Genomic DNA, 20,002 nt, shown 5'->3' with positions numbered 1-20,002 from the left:
GTGTATTAATTGTTTATGAGAAACTAATATGCTCTGTAAACCTTCATCTAAAGCACAATTTAAAAAAAAATTCAGGGAAAGAAGAGGTCCCATACCCCCATGTAACTTTCTTGTCTTAGGACTTGGATTCATTAGAAATTATCTGATTCTGAGTTCTTTGCTGACTCCACATTGTATACTCTTGCTGTACATTTGAGGCACCACTTACCCAATAGGAAACAGATCCCAGATCCACGTCTCTGGGAAGTACTGGCGGACCTGAGAGTCCCTTGACTGAGATGATGAAGATGATGACTCAAAACCCTCTCGAAGAATACCGCCGCTTGCTGAGGAGATCAAGAATAAGAAAATTTTGAAACCAAAGGCAAAAGGGAAAGATTAGTCCAAAGGACAAATGGACCACAACTACCACAGCCTCCACCAGACTGAGTCCAGCACAACTAGATGGTGCCTGGCTACCACCACTGACTGCTCTGAAGGGGATCACTAGAGAGTATTGGGCAGAGTTGGAGATGAATGTAGAACAAAATTCTAACTCACAAAAAAAGACCAGACTTAAACTAGTCTGACAGAGACTAGAGAAATCCCAAGAGTATGCCCCTCGGACATCCTTTTAATTGAGTACTGAAATCACGCCTAAGGTTCACTCTTCAGCAAAAGAGTAGACAGGCTCATAAAACAAAACGAGACTAAATGGGCACACCAACCCAGGGGCAAGGACTATAAGGCAGGAGGGGACAGGAAAGCTGGTAATGAGGAACTCAAGGTCAATAAGGGGAGAGTGTTGACATGTTGTGGTGTTGGCAACCAATGTCACAAAACAATACACGTATTAATCGTTTAATGAGAAACTAATTTGCTCTGTAAATGTTCATCTAAAGCACAATAAAAAATAATAATAATACTTCTAACAAAAAAAAGAATAAGAGAATTTTGGAAAACAGAAGAACTATGTTGTGAGACAAATAGAGGTAGAGAAATTCTTAGCAAGAAATTCAGAGGAAGCAGAGGACATTTGATCAGAGACATGGGGAAGGACTACTGAGGAACTAACTAGTCACAAAGGCCCTCAGGGGAAGTGACAGAGAAGGAGGTTTGGCCAGGGAATGAGTAGATAAAGGCTCCAGGCTTCAAAAGCCCTCCCCAAAGAGAGACCTTTGGGAAACTGCCCATGTCTATGACCTACAATCCATTATCATCCTAAGTTTAGAGGCTCAGTACAAGAGCAGAAGGCAACGAGGGAGCTTTCAGAGTTCTTTGGCTTAAACACCTCAGTGAATCCATAAGCCATAGAGGTAGCTTACCTCCACCAAATGCAGTGGCGTAATTTGGATACCGGCGATTGCAATCTACTGGCTTCTTGATCTTGGCATTGGACAGTATTTTCAGGCCCATGTCCTGATTGGCACCAAAGAGACCAGAGAATAAAATGTTATGGTGGTCTCCTCCCCAACTACAAAAGCTACTGCCAGGAATTACACCATCAAAAGACTGAATCAAAACTTTCTTTTCTTATTAATGGTAAGATTGGTGGTTATTACCCAGTACTCAGCTCCCAAGATTTGCTCACTTCCAGCTAGTGTGAAAGGCTTTCAATCAAACTTATTTCATTGTTAAATATCTTTAATTCTTCTTCTAAACATTAGTCTCTGTGTCCTTATTATATGACTTACTCTGAACTTTCTAAGGGCAGGGCGCATATCAGCTCATTCATTTCAACAGAAGTATATTGAGCATTATGAATGGGCAGGCATTAGAGAGAACACAAAGATGAACAAGACACAGTACGTGACCTCACAGACCTTCTGGTCAAGACTTGGGCCACACAGTATCCCAAACCTCTGCCTATAAAATAGGTACAAAATATTTTTATAATAATAAGAGATCTCTTATCTACCTTCTTTCATTTTTCTTCTTGACTGATCCCATAGAAATTGTGGGATCACAGACATAGGTTTGGGGACCACAGAGCAAGAGGGGCTAGGTTTATACTGTCTCACAAGACTTCTCTTTTCAAGGCAATTGGGCAGCTTCTTCAAGCACAAGGACCAAGAGAGGCTACCTTACATGTCAGGAGCTCTTTTTAGGATTTTGTCCCTGTCAGTGCCCACAAGGGTCTCTGCTTTCTTCGGTATGGGCTTTCCTTTCCTCCATCCCACCACCATTGTTTCTATAAGAACAAAATGGGTAAGAGCATCTACCTGGAAAAAGCTGAAAAGGTCAGTGCTTTCAGAGAACCAGGGCCTCCAGAAAACAGAACGCCTGCTCCAACGTTCTTCAGGCACAGGGTCAATGAGGGGTTGAGGAAAGTCCCATGGGCCTGATGCTGGACACTCATCATATTCAGCAACCTGATAGGGGTATTGGCCATACCAGAATGGAAACATCCCATAGACCTGAGATGAGAGGGGAGAAGGTACTAAAGTTCTGATATAAAGTGAAATCAGTTGAGAAACTTCTCTCAGGTTCTGGTGAAGCAGTTCACTGCTCCTGCATTATTTGTCTTCATTACTCCAGAATTCTTTATTTGTTTATTCTACCAAAGCCATCTTCCTAGTTTTTAAATTTTAACCTCTACTGCACCTTTCTTCATAATCCATCATCCTTATCCTCTACTTCATTCTCTCTCCTTATCTCTACCTCCATATTGGAAACTCTGGTGGTGTAGTAATTCAAGAGCTACAGCTGCTAACTAAAAACGTCGGCAGTTCAAATCCGCCAGTCTCCTTGGAAACTCTATGGGGCAGTTCTATTCTGTCCTGTAGGGTTGCTATGAGTCAGAATCAACTTGATGGCAATGAGTTTGTTGTTGTTGTTTTTTTTAACTTCCATATTAACTGTGCTCTTCACATACCATCATTTCTACCTTGATTTCTACAACAGCTGTCCTGCCATCATTATGGTGCACCATTTCCCTAAGATCTTCCCTCCCACTTCCTGTGATTCATCTTTTATTTTTTCTGCGGTCTAATGGTCTTTTCTGACAACTCTGTCATCGTCATCTGCAGATTACTCACAGAACTGTTGCTCAGCTCTCTCTCTGGTCTAAGTAGTGACACACTCTCATCCACAGCCCGGACTGCACACAGGGACCCAGGAGCTGCCTGCAGCTCTAGTTCCACATCTGCTCCTGGAAGTTGCTGGGCAGGTGAGAAACCAAAGGAAACCTGGGGAAGGGAAAGGTGTAACATGGAGATCAGGAAACAATATGATTTGCATCATCAGCCAGCATACCTCACCTATGGTGTCCAGCCCATTCCTCACTTCTATACTTTTTTTTTTTTTTTTAAAAGCTCTGGCTCTTTAGGACTGGTGTCTTATGATAGAGTTAGGAAAAGTAAGCACAGCAACATGATATAGAAATTTTAGAAGACAGAGTAGGAAGAAGAGAGTATGTGGAATAACTATATAGAACATGTGATTTCCCAGCATGCCTTTTTAAAAAGGAGAAGCAGATGAGAGGTGGATTTCAACCAAACATTCTACAGATATAAATACAACATCCAACTTCATCATCTTCTTATTCTCTTGCCCCTGCCTTGTCTCCAACCCCAAAACACACAAGATCTTTATGCCCAACTCTTTTCTTCACCTTCCTTCAACTGCCATTTTACCTGATTATCAAAGCACATCTCCACTGAGAACTTGATTTTGTCAGCTATTATACCTCCACCAGGAAAAATGGCGTAGATGACCAGAGAAGGTTCAGGGGCTAGTCTGGAAGTGAAGGTCAGTGAGATAGAGAAGGAGCCTTTCTGTCCTGAAAGAGAACAGAGGACGTGGAGGAGTGAGAGCATACTCACCAACCAACTACCTCTACCCATATGCTTGCACCTCTCTTCAGACTGATCATATGCATGCTACTTCTCATTTTTCTAATCTTCTATAATTGTTGTTAATGTTCTGTTCTCATTGCTTCTCATAGAAGAACTGTTTTTTTGAAGAGTAAAGTATCTCTTTCTTGGAGTCATTATGTAGGCAGCATTGAGTTTTTGTTTACGGTGATGGAAATTTGGCAATGAAACTGGTGATGTTTGCACACCATGATTAATGTAATTAATGTCACTAAATTGTATACATCAAAAATGTTAAATTGGCAAATGTTGTGTTACATGTAATTTTACAACAACAACAAAGCAGTCCCTTCCTCTTCCAGGAGAAGCCTATATACTCACCTTTCTTCTTAAAGTTCAAGTGTTTCTGCCCCTCCATCTCCAAATTCCCTTTGCCTATTAACTAAGGAAGAAAAGAAAATAATCAACAGCACAGGAGTTATGGGAGTTCAGCCTTGACCTTATTTCTGGGGCATCCCTGTGTTCCTCCATGAGAAGAGGCTCCTTTGATAATTCCAGAACCTGGGTAAATACTTCACTGAGTATCCCTTAGCTTGTCAAGTGCAGGATGGTGCCAACAGGCCCTGATGGCTCTTCCTCCAGGAGGAAATGCCTGAGAACCACAGAGGGAGGGGGAGAGGCAAACATCATTATTGCCTCTGAATTTGATAGCATGGAAATCATTTCTCATGATGATTCCCCATGACAACCATTTTGTGAAAATCTCTAGGGAAAGAGCCTTTCTGGATGTAGGTTTTATTCTGTCATAATCCTCATAACGTAAAGTCAACTAAAATCCATCTCCATGACCTTTTATTATTACCGTTCAATTCAAAATTCAGTGGAAATTAGTGTACCTCAAACCGTCCTGAGCCCTTCTGACATTTGACCCTCTGGGAAAAAAAATCTTTTCTAACTCTTCCTTCTTGTCCACTCTCACTGGAAACCTGACCGATGAAATTGCTCCTAGGCAGGCTGTCATCTAAGATTCCTACAGCAGCTTAACGGCTGGTTCCTCAGGCCCCTGTCTGACACTCAGCCTTCCCCACTGCTCAGCCCCAACCTCACTTTTCTGCTAAGCCTCTCCACACTTCTGTCCTGAAGGCATTACTTGACAACTGAGTTGTTATTTTCCTTCCTAGGAAATATCCTACCCCTCCTCATTCTGTTGTGTCGGGATGGTTGTCTTGGCTTGATGTGATTTAGAAGACACTGGGATGATCCAGTGAGTAGAAAGTCACTCAGAGACTGAGAGGATAATAAAGGATTAAAGAGAGACCCTGGACCATTAAACCTGGGGTTTACATAGCTCTAATTCCCTATTGGAGTCCCTGCTGCTAACTGAAAGCTTGAAGGTTCAAGTCCACCCAGAAGTACCTTGACAGAAAGGCCTGGTGATCTACTTCTGAAAAATCAGCTATTGAAAACCCTACGGAACACAGTTCTAGTCTGACACACATGGGGTTGCCGTAAGTTGGAGTCCACACAATGGCAACAGGTTTTTTTTTAGTGGTTAAGAGCTACAGCTGCTAACCAAAAGGTCAGCTGTCCGAATCCACCAGGCGTTCCTTGGAAACCCTATGGGGCAGTTCTACTCTGTCCTATAGGGTCACTATGAGTCGCAATCAACTCGACAGCAGCAAGTTTGATTTGGTTTTTTCTTTTTTCACTATCATCAAAGTTGCTAATCTTTACACATTTCTTTCAGACTACAAGTTGTGGCTACATTTCCCCCAACAAAGCTACTATCAATGTTAACTTTAACATGATAGAACACAGAATAAGAATTATCCCAAGTCCCAAGCCCTCCCTACCGCTCCATTCCCCAACCCCTTTTCAGCCCTGGCCAGCAACGCTTTCTTGTCTTGTTAATTCTTTCTTAATTCCTTGTCTTATTTTCCCACACAATTTCCCTGGGATCCTGCTGGAAATCTCTTTTTTTTCCCCTAATCTTTCTCTATCCTCCATACCTGTACTGTGCAATACGGTAGCCACACTATTAAGAACCACACTATTAAGAACTTGAAATGTGGCTAGTCCAAACTGAGATGTTCTGTAAGTGTACAATACACACTCAATTTCAAAGTCTTAATTGGAACAAAAAAATTTAAATGTCTGTTAATAATTTCTATAATGATTATATGATGGAACAATTAGGTTACATAAAATACATTATTAAAATTAATTTTACATATTTATTTTAATTTCTTAAATGTGGCTACTGGAAAATTTGAAATTACATATGTGGCTCACATTATATCTTTACCTAGACAGTCTATCCACTTTCTCTGGCTAACTCTCCTCATCCCCTTTCCTTCCCAATACATTTTCACCAATTTGCATTTCCCAGCCTCACATAGTAGGAGAAGATGATTTCTTGGTCATGGCTCGCATCAGATGGATCAATGTAATAATCCACCAGCACTTCCTGGGGCTGGCCACATTTCAAGACGTCGTTTAGCCAATGGATGCCAAGGAAGCTGCGGGTTGTGTTGTAGAAGGGTCTCAGGTGCAGAAAGGCATTTTGGTAGTAGCGAGGCACTTGCTCTGAATTATATACAATATCTTCCATTTGGAACCTGCCCTGAGAGATAAAGAGAGATGGTGTCGGAGGAGCTTTCAACATGTACTCCCAAACCATATTAAACACATAGGCTTGGATATTTCACTAGTAGTCCAGCCAAGGTGAGCAAGTAATCCGTAACAGTGGTGTGTACAGCAACATTTTGGTACGTAGGGAAGTGAAATGAAGGTTTAATTATAGTTGGGAAATTATGGGTTATATACCTTCACAGACTGATGTCTAGGGGATAGATAAGCATGTGTAAGAGTATACAGAATTTAAAGATTATATCTCAGGGCTTAGAAAACTAAATATAGAGGACAATAAGATTGAAAAATAATTATTTCTGAGTAGAGTGATTGTGTGATGTTTAGAGTAAAGAAATAGTCAAATTAGCCACAAGGCAAATAATATGTGTTTGCTTAAGTAAAGTGGTTGAATGAGTGCATTAATGGCTCCATTTCTCCACCCCTCCCTGTAACAACACTCTTTGCCATGTAACCATGTAGTACTCTCTCAGTCTGACTCTGGGTGCAGCCGTATGACTTGCTGTTGGGAATAGGATATCAGCATATGAAACACAGCAGAGGCTTGAAAAAGCCCTTGCACACATCTGCTTTTGCATTTGCATCTCTATCATTGCCAGGAGAATATGCCCAAGCTAGCTTGCTGGCGCATGTGAAACATGTGGATAACCAGCCTACAGCCAGCTGACCTAGAGACACGTGAGGAAGCCCACCAAGATTGGCAGAGCTGCCTATCTGACTATCCCAGCTGCATGCGCAATAAATGCTTATTGTATGACACGGAAGTTTTGTAGTTGTTTTATAGGCAGCATTGTTGTGGTAGTTGCTAACTGATATGAGTAGCCTCCCTTATAGGTTATCTAAAATCTAGATCCTCTTCTCTGACGTTTTTATGGGTAATAGGGAGAGAGGACAGGGGAACAGGAGGAAGTCTTGACTCTGAACAATGGTCCCTCTCTACTCTGATTTCCCAGGAGTCAGGGGACAACTCGATGGCAGCTAACAACAGCAACTATAACCACTCTGATTTCAAATACAGGACCAGGTAGCAATGGGGATAAATTGTAAGATAAATCAGTAGAAATAGCAATTTTGATCTGAAGGGCTATTTACTTGATTTATATTAAAAACAGGAAAAATCTAAAAAAAACTTTTCGTCAACTGGGGAGTGAGAGAGAGAGAGGATTTTGGGGGTGGGTACATGAAACAGGAAAATTTTGAAGTTTGACTTCAGGGAAGCCTTCCTCACTGGGAAGCTGGGTCCTCCTTAGTGCTTACCTCCAGAGAAATGTCTGTCCCATTCCAAGGGACGGTGTCCAGCTTGAAGTGAGCAAGGCCATTGTTGTCAGTAATGAGGGTCTGGTTGATAGTTCCATTTATGCCATAAATCACCAGAAACACTGAATGCTTCTTGACGACAGTGCCATCATGGCCCCTAACTCTTACCTGGGGAGTAAAGGTCATTAGGGCATTAGAGTTAGATTTGGAGTAGGCTCAAGTAAGAGGTAAATGATGTGAAACTCTAAGAATACATCTCAGGAAAGAGTACAGAGAAAGATATGAGATTCACAGGTGGAAAATTAGGATCTGTGAGAAACTAAGAAACAAGGAGAATTTCCTTAGCTTGGAGCAAAGGCAGATTGGCCACACAGCTAATAAAGCTTAGTCTGTAGGACCACGCACTTGCACAGGCCCCGTCCAACTCTCTCTATATCATTTTGTCTCCCCCCCCCCCACTTCTTTAAACAAAGCCCTCTTTCCCTTGCAAACTGTGTAATCCTCAGGCTCTAGAAAAATCTATAGCTACCCTTGGCCTAGAGAAAAGATAATTGAGGAATGATTGGGTCTGAATATACACAATATTATTGTGTTGACTAGTTGTTTGGCAAATGAAGAAGATAAACTGGAAGGAGGACATTTTTAAATTTTTGAAGAAAATACTTAAGGTGCTATAAATGGCTTTCTGCCCAGAAAAATTTGATAATAACCTTGCCTAGATGCAGGAGCCCAGACTAGATTTCTCCAGAACCGTTAAACCAAAAACCAAACCCGTTGTCAAGTCGACACTTACTAGCTGAGAAAATCACTTAAGCACTCTGTGGCTCATTCTCCTGCTTATCTATACAATGGGGCCAATAATAGTGTCTACCTTGTAAGGCTGTTGTAAAGATTAAATAAGTGAATACATGTAAAGCTCTTAGAAAAATGCCTTGCAGTAAGCTAGCTATTATTATACATCTACAAGAAGAAGGCAAAAGTGAGTGGTTAAGCATTTTTTATCTGTGCAGAGACAAGTTTCAACATACCTTCCCACTGAAGGGGAAATTGGGATAATAAAAATTATTGGTGTCTTCAAAGGTCACTGATCCTATTTGTGAAGAAATGTATATCTCCTGTGTGGTATTGGCCTCCACACCTGCAGAGGAAAACCAGATGAATCATGATCTAAACACTTCAGAGCTTCATCTTTACATTTAACGTAAAATCCTTGAGATGATGGTGCCACTGGAACTATGAAAACTAAATATATTCTGGGCTAAAGATTCAGACTAACTTCTCCTCCTCAAACTACTAGAGAAATAGGCAGTGGATGGCAGGGTAAAATCTGGCATTTTCCCCTTAACCTTGAAATAGGAACAGGTCACTACTAAATACTAATGAGTCCTCTGATTAAGTTGTCCCAGGAACAGCTCTTTCTATCTTTTTTCTTAAGGAGCCAAAGAGTATCCAGCTTACCTGTCCCTTCCTCCACTACAGTAGCCACTATATCGATGCTTTGGCTGTACATGTGGCCAGTGAGGTTGAAGGTGGACATGTCCACAAAGGCTGAAAAGCATCCTGCTTTGTCAGTCTGGAGAGGTGAATAGAGAGAAAGATGAGTAATGAAATCTCTACTTCTACTCCATAACGTAATGTAGAAGTAAGCCATTTCTTATCTCTATACTTTATGTTCTCCATCTTTAAAATGGAAAAACTCTCCTATAACCTAAACAGGGAGTATGCACAAGCCCATACTGACTTGTTGCCATCGAGTCAATTCTGACTCATGGCGACCCCATGTGTTACAGAGTAGAAATGCTCCATAGGGTTTTCTTGGCTGCAATGTTTATGGAAGCAGATCATCAGGCTTGTCTTCCTCGGCTCTTCTGGGTGGGTTCGAACCACCAACTTTTCAGTTAGTAGTCGAGTGCTAACAGTTTGTGCCACCCAGTGTGACTATATATATATTCCCAAAGACAGACACATATATAATCAAGAAATGACTGTGAAGCTCCAGGATATATGACGGGGGAGAGAACCAGCTGCAGACCTGGAAAACCATATCTCACTAGGGCTTAGGTTAATTTCTTGATTCCAAGGCAGATTCCGGAAGACTTCTTCTGTTTAGGAAAAGACGCTGCTTTGTTATTTGATATGGGATAATAATCCTGTGAAACGCTTTCTACTTTGGGCTTTTTACCACTTTTCTGTATTGGCCCTCCTTACTCTTTGGGATGTGTAAATAAGGTCCCTTTTCTACATCCCATTTACTCACTTGTCCAGAGAGTTTCTTGCATTTGTCAGGTAGTTGCTCCCTTCCCCTCTCATGATACCAGTAGGTAAATGCCTTCTGACACATGGACACCTGCACTGCCCCTAGCATGGGCTTTCCATAGGTGTACCTAACCCAGAAAAGCATGAGTTAGAGTTGGGAACTGCCACTTGAGATCCAACCCTCCTCCCCTAAAATGCCATTTTTCCTTCTTCCCTAAAACCCTCAACCTTTGAAAGTGCTTTGAAAATCCTACTCTTCTCCAGCTGTTGATCCCTTCCCAGCCTTACTCAGAGCCCTTGGATATTGCCATTACACCATTACAGAGTAAGCACCATCCTAAGGACAGAAACAGTGTCCTTCTTTCTTCTTTATACATATTCCTATTTCTCCATAGGATTTAGAATTGTGGTCTGCACAAACTAAACCACTGAGTGACCAGTAGCCATAGAACACAACTAGAAAATGTGTTCTTGGATAAGTCATGGCTTTGAACTACATAAAACATCTCAGGTTTTAACCCCTATCCCTATAATCCCTCTCCCTATAACACTTCCTTTTCATTTATCTCAATATAGCTTTAAACTCCATCAGATCCAGAACCCTACTCTTACCTACAACAAATTTTTACTAAGAAAGATTCCTCCACCGTCGATAACTGCTTAGGTTCCACCACTTCCACCTTATACTTAGGCAACACTGGAGAGAGTGGAAAGAGAAATGAATAAAGACTATGAGGAGGATTTGGCTATACAGTGATGTAGAAATATATAGAGGTGTAGAAATAAGGATAATTAAAATGTACAGAACATGATTAAACTAGAATGCAGCTGAAGTTATTAGCTGGTTTAGCATTGAACCAAAAATGAGTAAGTCATCATCCCCAGAGCAGATTTCACTTTACCTTTGATGATTTTGAGACAAGATTGTGTCCAACACCTTGACCCATTAATTCCCCAACCTACCATATTCTTCCACACTGAAAGTTGCAAAGGTCTTCTCTCCAGCCACTGCCACAGTATAAGTGCCCGGCATTGCCTCTGATGACAGTTGGAAAGACAGGTCTACAATGCCTTTCTCAGGCACCACTTCCAGCCACTGTGCAATCCTGTTGCTATTTGGATCCTGTGTCCAGTAAAGAGAAACAGAATGATGTGCCTGCCTATTGGCTGCCCACTTTGCACTGGGGTCACCATGGTTTTTGCACTGCAAAAAGCAGGTAAAGGTTGAAGGCAGGCACGTCGACAAAGGCTAAGAGCATTACGCTTCTCATGACCCCGTTGTACATGATCCCTGTGGTTTGTGTCCATGACGAACAGCTCCCTACGTTATTTATAATTTTCTTCATTGCTCAGTGAGATAAATTTTCCTACATGTCCAGTCCCCATTTGGCAAGAAATGGGTCCTTGTGAGTTCAGATTATCAGACTGACTCTCTTAAGGTGTTAACACCAGTTTCAGAAAGTAGGCTTTAAAGAATATTTACCCTTTTCCTGGTTCCTACTAAAGGAAAAAGCTGGAGGGATTCATTGTAAAATAGCTGAGAGAGAGGTAATTTGATGGAAAAATGGAGGGGATAATGTGAGAATTTGCCCTTCCACTTTCTTCCCTTCTGAGAAAAACAAAACAAAACGAAAACACTTGTCATGGATTGTCATGGATTGTCATGGATTGAATTGTGTCCCCCCAAAATATTTGTCAACTTGGCTGGGTCATGATTACCAGTATTGTATACCATTTGGTAAATCTGATGTGATTTCCTTATGTGTTGTAAACTCTATCCCTATGATGAGGTTATATGTGATTTCCTTATGTGTTGTAAACTCTGTCACTATGATATGATGAGGGTATATTGATAAGGTCTACAAGATTGGATACTGTCTTAATCCAATCTCTTTTGAGATATAAAAGAGAGAAGCGAGTGGAGACACATGGGAACTTCATACCACCAAGAAGGCAGTGCCAGGAGCAGAGCACGTCCTTTGGACCTGAGATTCCTGTGCAGAGAACCTCCCAGACCAAGGGAAGATTGATGACATGGACCTTCCTCCAGAGCCAACAGAGAAAGCATTCCCTTGGAGCTGACGCCCTGAATTTGGACTTGTACCCTACTGGACTGTGAGAGAATAAACTTCTCTTTGTTAAAGCCATCCACCTGTGGTATTTCTGTTGGAGCAGCACTAGATGACTAAGACATGGATACTCATATAATCATTCAACTGTTGAGTGTCTATGACAAGGGCTATTACCTAAGACTAAGAGGAATACAGAACCAAGCCTTTTTGAGTTGGCGTGGCATAGAGAAGTCACCAGAATCAGCGGGGGTGTGGTTGCAGCAGAGGTTGGTGTCCTTGTCTACAGAGGTTTAGGTCTGAGAAGACAGGAGGGCAGAGGTGAAGAGCAGACACAAGCTTTGGTGGGGTTGTGAATACACAGGTCTGGGCCAAGATCTCAGGGTCATTTCTGGCTTTAAGGTGCAGCACCAGACTCTCATTTCTCTTTCTGCGCAACTGACACAGAAGAAAAAGAAAAACCTACTTACCTGCAGTTCCACCAGGGAGTACTGCAAAGGAAAATCAGAGAAGGTGGATTAAAGCAGGATAAGCTAATAAGGATAAGCTTGCTAAAGGCAACAAGTTCATTCTTCCTAAGTCTATTGCCCACCCCTTCTTCATAAATGGCATCTTTGTGCCCTGGTACGAGTAAAAATAGTTTATTGAGTTTATTAGGTGGGCAAGGAGAGAGAAGACATTTCCTCAGAAGGGTTGCCAATCTCCAAAAGATTTGAAGAAATGGAGCTTTAGACCCTTCAGGGTCCCTAAGTGCTCTCTGTAATAGCTCTTCCACAATGTGCCCTAAAAGCATTAACACCCAGGGTCCCCCCCCAGTGTTTAAACCTTTTCTCAAAAATCAACCAGCTTCTGGCCTCTTCCTCTGCTTTCTAAATGCCACTGGACTAGATGAGTTCAAACTTTGCAAAGCAATTAAAAAAGAACTTATTGTTGTTCAAAGGAGTTCTATCACAGGATTGTGCATAATTCTTCAAGAAAGTGATTGCTAAAGCCATTAAGTTGGTGGGGAGCAGATCACTGTGCTAGGCATTAAAGTCTCACCCCAGAATTACTTGCTAATTTGAAAAGGAAAAGGACATACCTTTACAATGGAGAGATTTGGCTGTCACTGCCTTAACCAAACTCACCATCACTAATAATGGGACCACCTGACATTACGTGCTGATGTGTTACAATATGAGGTTCACAGCATTACCTAAGAAATATGTTTGCCAAAAAAGTTTAGACTAAGTCAAATTAAGACTTCAGACATGATTTCCAGAGGATAGAGGGACAAGTTAGACTACATGATAACGAAATAACCAGATAAATCAAGAATATTCTATAAGACAACTAGGCTTCTTCAAAAGTCAATGTCATATTCCAGAATGGGTACATTGTACAAGTCATCTGGCCTAATATCTATCTACCTAGCTATCTCTCCCTCTCAAAAAAAATCAATATAATGAAAAAAAATAGGAGTATTATTTTGGATTAACAGAAATTAAAAAGATAAAATCAAATGCAATACATGAACTTGACTGGATCCTAGTTTGAAAAAAAAAAATCCAAAAGTTATTTGGAAAAATCTGATATTGTACTGGCTATTAAATGATATGAAATAATTATTGTTCATTTTTTTAGGTGTGATAATATTATGATTATTTAAAATATTATTTTTAGAAGATGCACGTTGAAGTATTTAGGAGCGGCTGATGACACAGTGGTTAAAAACTCAGCTGCTAACCAAAAGGTCGGCAGTTCAAACCCACCAGCCGCTCCACGGGAGAAAGATGCAGCAGTCTGTTTCCATAAAGATAACAGCTTTGGAAACCAGATGGGGCAATTCTACTTCGTCCTATAAGGTTGCTATGAGTTGGAATCAACTTGATGGCACACAACAACATGTTTGCAACTTACTTTCAAATGATTCAGAAAAAAAAAGATAAATAAAAAATAGGGCAAAATGAAAGAAGTTGAATGTAGGTGGTATGTTCGAAAATTTTCATAATAAAAGCCAGAAGTAGGGCCTGGGAGGAAATGAGTTCAGCTAGGAAAATACGCAGCATTTTCAACTGGATGCTGCGTAAGCTTTCTCAGTAACTGGGTGTGGCACTCAAACTAGACAGGGTCATTCAATCTCAGGTATACCTTAGTTGTTTGAGGATAAAATACTGTGCTCGTAAATTCACAATTTGTATCCCTCGGCTTCTTAGTAAGATTCCTTTTGGTAATTTCAATGTGTCAACTGAAAGGGCAGCTGGAAAGAGAAATGGAGTAGGGAGGAAGGAATAATTTTACAAGTGGAATATAGTTTAACTACTGAAATCAGAGCACCTCAAAGTAATCTGGCATAATCTGAGCAGAGAGGAAAAGAGTATAACAGGGGCAGTTAAATGAAATCTACCTCTGGGGAGCAGTAGGGTCTAAGGTAGCTGTGCTTGTGATCATGCTTTCACTATAGCATTTCATTTTAGCAGCTGTAAAATCAACAATCTGTTAAGAAATAAACCAGTTGTCATTGAGTGGATTGTGACTCATGGTGACCCCACGTGTGTCAGAGTACATCTGTGCTCCCATAGGGTTTTCATGGCTGATTTTCCAGAAGTAGATTGCCAGGTCTTTCTTCTGATGTACCTCTGGGTGGATTCAAACCTCCAACCCTTTGGTTAGCAGCCATTTGTACCACCCAAGGGCTCTGTTAAGAAATAAGCACGCAATATCTTTTGATCCAGCAACCCTACTCTTGCGTATATACAATAGAGATCTAATAGCAGTGACATGAATAGACACGTGCACACCTATGTTCACTGCAGTGTCATTCACAACAGAAAAAAGATGGAAACAACCTAAGTGCTCATCAATAGATGAACGGATAAACAAATTGTGGTACATACACACAATGGAATACTATGCAGCTATTAAGAACAATGATGAGTTCTCAAAACATTATAACATGGATGAATCTGGAGGACATTATGCTGAGTGAAATAAGTCAATCACAAAAGGACAAATATTGCATGCTCTCACTTTTATAAAAAGACAAGAATAGGTATACACACAGAAAGCAACGTTCTTTGATGGTTACCAGGGATGGGCGGGAGAATCACTTTGTAGATAATCCAAAAAAAAACCAAACCCATTGCCATCGAGTCAATTCCAACTCACAACGACCCTATAGGACAGAGTAGAACTACCCCATAGGGTTTCCAAGCAGCAGCTGGTGGATTCAAACTGCCAACCTTTTGGTTAGCAGCCTGAGCTCTTAACCACTGTGCCACCAGGGCGCCTTCTAAATAGTAGATACATGTTATTTTTGGTGAATGATGACTCTAAGAAGTACACAAGAATAAGGGGCAATTTGGGAAATGCTGTAACATATACAATTTTGTAAGAACAATAATAACAACTGAAAAATATGTGGGTAGTTATACAGGTAGAGATGTGTGCATGTATGTGTATAGGAAGGCACATATGAGTATATGGGTGTGCATGTATAGGTGTATCTGTAGGCATGTGTGTATACATGTTTGTGTGTGCTGCATATATATTCATATATATAATAAGGCACATGGAGGCACAGTTGCAGATACCACCTAGACATAACCAAAAACCTCTTGGGTTTGGTTTACTGGGTTTGAAGGCTTAGGACCATAGTCTTGGGGGACAAGTTGGTCAGTTGGCATAACATAGTTCATAAAGATTTTGTTCTACATCTTACTTTGGTGAGTAGCATCTGAGGTCTTAAAAGCTTGTAAGCGGCCATCTAAGATACAACTATTGGTCTATACTTGTCTAGAGCAAAAGAGAAAGAAGGAAACCAAAGACTCAAAGAAGAAACCCGTCTACAGGACTAATAGCTCACAAAAACCATGGCCTCATCTATCCTGAGACCAGAAGAACTAGATGATGCCCGGCTACCACTAACAACTGTTCTGACCAGGGACACAATAGATGGTCCCAGATAGAATGGGAGAAAAATGTAGAACAAATCTCAAATTCCTAAAAAAGTTCAGACCTACTGGACCTGTAGAGGCTAGAGGATCCCCTGAGACTATCACCCTGAAATACCCTTTAAATTTGGAACTGAACCCACTCCTGGAGGTCACCTTTCAGCCAAATAATAGATAGGCTTATAAAATAAACAATATCAACTGTGAGTACTGTGCTTCTTTTAAACAGTCATCTATATGAGACCAGAAAGTCAATATTTATCCTAAAGCAAAGATGAGAATATAAGCTGGGTGTGTAGGGAAGCTAGATTAATGGAAACAGAACAACTGGAATGGAAATAATGAGAATGCTGACATATTGTGAAAAATGTCTCTGAACAATATGCATAGGAATTATTAAATGGGAGCCTAATTTGCTGTGTAAATTTTCACCAAAAATACAAAAAAGAAGGAAAGAAGCTCTTCATAGTATACCAAACTCCTGCTAAAGAAGGGATACAGATGCTGGGAAGGAGAAGCTAAGAAGAATTATGTTTAACAAAGAAAGAAGTGGAGGAGGCTAGCAATCAGTAACAAGCTCATAGCTTCCCTGTATGAAGCAGAAGTTCTAAGAACATAGAAATGAAAAAAGAAAATAATGCTTTCCCTATGATTATTTTTAAAAGCTTTATTTGAATACATGGACTATGACCAGGGAAGAAAGAAGACAGCAGGAACGTCTGAGAGGCAAGTAGCTCAGAAGCCTGTAGAAGTGACACAAGCCCAAATCAAGGTCAAACCTATTACAAGCTTATGATTCTAAGGATTGAGTTATTCAAGAAAATTTTAAATACTCGCCAAATATTACTATGTTTACCTTTCATACATTTTTTTTAATGTTACTCTAAGAAGATTGTCTACTTTATTGTTTAAAGTTGTTTAAACAATTATCTTTCCTTGAAGGAAATAAAAAGATTGTGGAGGTAGATATTCTAACGTTTTCATGTTGTTAAAATGAATTATTCTGAATTATTTCTTAGTATTTGAATTGCAAAGCCACTTGGCATCATTCCCTAAGAGAAGGTTTTGAAGTTTGCAAAAACTTTTTAAATGACGGCAAGCGTAATCATTTCTCAGGAAGGTTAATCTAATTGATGTGTAGATACCGAAGCTGAGACCTAGTCATTTCTGCTCGATTTCAAATCATAACGCCCCTATAGGACAGAGTAGAACTGCCCCAGAGGGTTTCCAAGGCTGTAAATCTTTACGAAGCTAACTGCCACATCTTTCTCCTACAGAGCAGCTGGTGGGTTTGGACCACAGACTTTTGATTCTATTTCCCTATTCTCTCTCAGTTTGCCCTTACTCCCCCTTCCCTTTCCGTCCTCCGAACTAAATCCTTACCTTGTCATTCACTGGAACAAAATTGCTGTTCAGGGTGACAATGCGGAAATACACTAGAAGGAGCAAGCATCATTAATAAAGGTGACTTCTTCCCCCTCTCAGAATCTTCTCTTCTTCCACCCCCTCTACTTTCTCACACACACAGTCTTCTGAGTTAGAAAAACCTCATCAGATAGAAAATATACTTTAAAAGAGAAAAAAAAAAACCTAGTTTGAGAGAAAGGTAATGCCCAAAAAAAAGGTTTCTCTTCAGGGCTCCTGACTTTGAAACCTCAGAATGGAGTGTTCCTCTGAGGGAGAAGGTACAACACAAATACAGAAACACAAGCCAAGTGCCCTTAATGCTTTCTTATCCACATCCAAACAGCTTACTATAAGACCCAGAAAACCAATTACACTTGCCAAATTCCACTCCGGAAGAAACATGTTCTTTTGTTTTAGAAACTTACACACAGTAGCAACTCCACCCACTACTCTTTCACTTGTGCAGCATTGGGCATATATTCAACACCCGCAATACTTCATCTCTCCAGACTTTCTTCTGCACTCCCTGTTTCACAGGCTTACCTCCCAAAGCACAAACCACAAATCCCCTCGGTACCATTATTCACAGCTGTTTCCCCAGTCTCTTGTCTTAACCCCACATCTGAGCCTCTTACCTCGCTGCCCTGGGGTGTAGAGAGGTTTATCAGTCTGTACAAAAGTGCCACTCCTCTGCCTCTGAATTAGAACCTTCTTTTTCTCCTCAAATCTGACTCTATTTCCAACTCCTGACACTTGGATTGTGGCCACTTCTTCTGTGCCACCAGCAGGAGGCGGTACCTGGCCAAGAGAGGAGCCCTCTAAGGAGGAGTAGGAGGTTGGGGGAATCAACTGCTCTCAACCGAACAGCAGGAGATTAAAGAACTGAGTTATATGGGGAGGGGGGTAGCAAGGGTTGAGCCATAAAACAAGTTGCAGGAAGAAAACAAAACAAAACAAAAAACCCACTGCTGTAGAGTCAATTCCGACTCACGGCAACCCTATATGTTGCAGAGTAGAACTGCTCCATGGGGTTTTCTTAGTTGTAATCTTTACGGAAGCAGATTGCCAGGCTTTTTCCACAGCGCCACTGGGTGAGTTTGAAACAAACATTTAGGTTAGTAGTTGAGCACAAACCAGTTCGCTACCCAGGGAGCTTAAGGGGAGCAATATCAGAAGTTAAGGTCAGGAACTGAAAGGAGAAATCCAAGGTCAAGGAAACTGTGGGTGAGTTATGGCAGGGAATTGAAGCTAAGGTTAGGGAAGATAGGTTTAGAGGCCATAGCAAAAATAAGATAACAGAAATTATATTTGAAGTAAGATTACAGTGAGTGCCTAGGGAAGAGAATAGGGAAAGTAAGGGATTAGAATTGGGGCTGAATCTGTGCCTACCAAAAAGGAGATACAATGTAAGTGCCTCTTCTTCATTCCAGAGTGTTCTAGCAATTTCTGGGTCTTGTCCTTGGTCTCCAGAGTAATAGTGAATTTTACACCATAATACCCAGGGCTCAGATCCAAACAAACCTTCTGAGTGGAGGGGAAGTTAAGCTGGGCTGGCAATGTCACCAGGTAGTTTCTATTAAAGAACAAAAAGTATTTCAGAGCAATAATGTTTCATTCATTCACTGAAAAACTAGACTCTCTCCTAAGTACTTGGCATATAGCAGTGAATGAAACAGACCACATCCCTGCTCTTATGAACCTTATTTTCTATAAGGGAGAAGCAGGCAAATAACAACTCAGTGAATAAACTTAAATCTCCCAGAACTGGGGACTCATTAACAACCTATACCTAGGCTAAAAACCATTCGCCGTTGAGTTGATTCTGACTCATGGTGACCCTACGTCCTTTAGAGTAAAGCTATGCTCCACAGGGTTTTCAAATGGCTGATTTTTCAGAAGTAGATCACCAGGCTTTTCTTCCAAGGTACCTCTGGGTGGACTTGAACCTCCAACCTTTTGGTTAGCAGCCAAGCACATAAACTGTTTGCACGACGGAGGGACTCCCATGCCTGAGCTGCTAAGGAGGAAATAAGGTACGAGAACTCTACTAATTTTAATGTTTATCTTTTTTTTAAAGCTTCCTCTTGGTACCTCAGCTCTTCTCTTTGAGAAAAGGAGCCATGAAACCAAGGGAGGGAAAAGATGAGGATGAAATTAAGCCTCCAAAAATAAACCAAAAGTTGTCTCCTCCCCCCCATATTTGTGTTTGAGAAAGAGGCAAAGAAGCCACCTGCTCTAAATCAACTCAGACTCCAAGCACTTACGGGACAAGTTCTTCTGCAATGGCTGGCAATAGGGCCAACATTCCTAGAAGAAGTTGAGCCCACATCTTCGTGAATGAGCTGGTTTCCTCAGGACCAGGAACAGGAGGTCTGCTCCCCTGCTGTAGCTTATATACTAACTCCCCAGGTAGGGTGTGGAGCTATGACTGATGCTCCAGCCAATCACTTACTGGGGCCTCAGGCTAAGGTGGTAGAGGAGGGTAAGACCTCTGTTCACTTTCTCAAATTTCTTTCTCCCTAAAACATGCATACTGGTTCAGCTAGTCCATCATACCAGTTTTGGGGAACTGCCAGTGCTGGGTATGCATAGTGGTAAAGCTCTCAGAGAACATGCTGGCCTCCTCCCTTTTTTCTGG

General features: G+C 41.1%; 1 protein-coding gene across 1 annotated transcript in view; it reads right to left on the bottom strand.

Moving 5' to 3' along the window:
• Window positions 1-19,693, bottom strand: part of LOC101340401 (alpha-2-macroglobulin-like protein 1) — a 42,674-nt gene extending 22,981 nt beyond the window's left edge. The window contains exons 1-18 of the mRNA XM_004387255.1: window positions 19,629-19,693; window positions 18,754-18,937; window positions 18,000-18,162; window positions 17,341-17,393; window positions 12,496-12,516; window positions 10,920-11,079; window positions 10,569-10,653; window positions 9,958-10,084; window positions 9,159-9,273; window positions 8,729-8,838; window positions 7,701-7,868; window positions 6,190-6,417; window positions 4,176-4,236; window positions 3,615-3,760; window positions 3,018-3,167; window positions 2,202-2,396; window positions 1,311-1,398; window positions 209-326 (exon numbers count right to left, since the gene is read on the bottom strand). Coding sequence (XP_004387312.1) covers window positions 209-326; window positions 1,311-1,398; window positions 2,202-2,396; window positions 3,018-3,167; window positions 3,615-3,760; window positions 4,176-4,236; window positions 6,190-6,417; window positions 7,701-7,868; window positions 8,729-8,838; window positions 9,159-9,273; window positions 9,958-10,084; window positions 10,569-10,653; window positions 10,920-11,079; window positions 12,496-12,516; window positions 17,341-17,393; window positions 18,000-18,162; window positions 18,754-18,937; window positions 19,629-19,693 — 2,237 coding nt within the window. The remainder of the gene's footprint in view (window positions 1-208; window positions 327-1,310; window positions 1,399-2,201; window positions 2,397-3,017; window positions 3,168-3,614; window positions 3,761-4,175; window positions 4,237-6,189; window positions 6,418-7,700; window positions 7,869-8,728; window positions 8,839-9,158; window positions 9,274-9,957; window positions 10,085-10,568; window positions 10,654-10,919; window positions 11,080-12,495; window positions 12,517-17,340; window positions 17,394-17,999; window positions 18,163-18,753; window positions 18,938-19,628) is intronic.
• Between the last annotated feature and the right edge of the window lie 309 nt (window positions 19,694-20,002).

The sequence above is a fragment of the Trichechus manatus genome, unplaced genomic scaffold, assembly GCF_000243295.1.
Source record: "Trichechus manatus latirostris isolate Lorelei unplaced genomic scaffold, TriManLat1.0 scaffold00182, whole genome shotgun sequence".
Classification (NCBI taxonomy): Eukaryota; Metazoa; Chordata; class Mammalia; order Sirenia; family Trichechidae; genus Trichechus; species Trichechus manatus.
The sequence above is the reverse complement of the archived record's forward strand: the minus strand, read 5'-3'. Positions and strand labels throughout refer to the sequence as shown.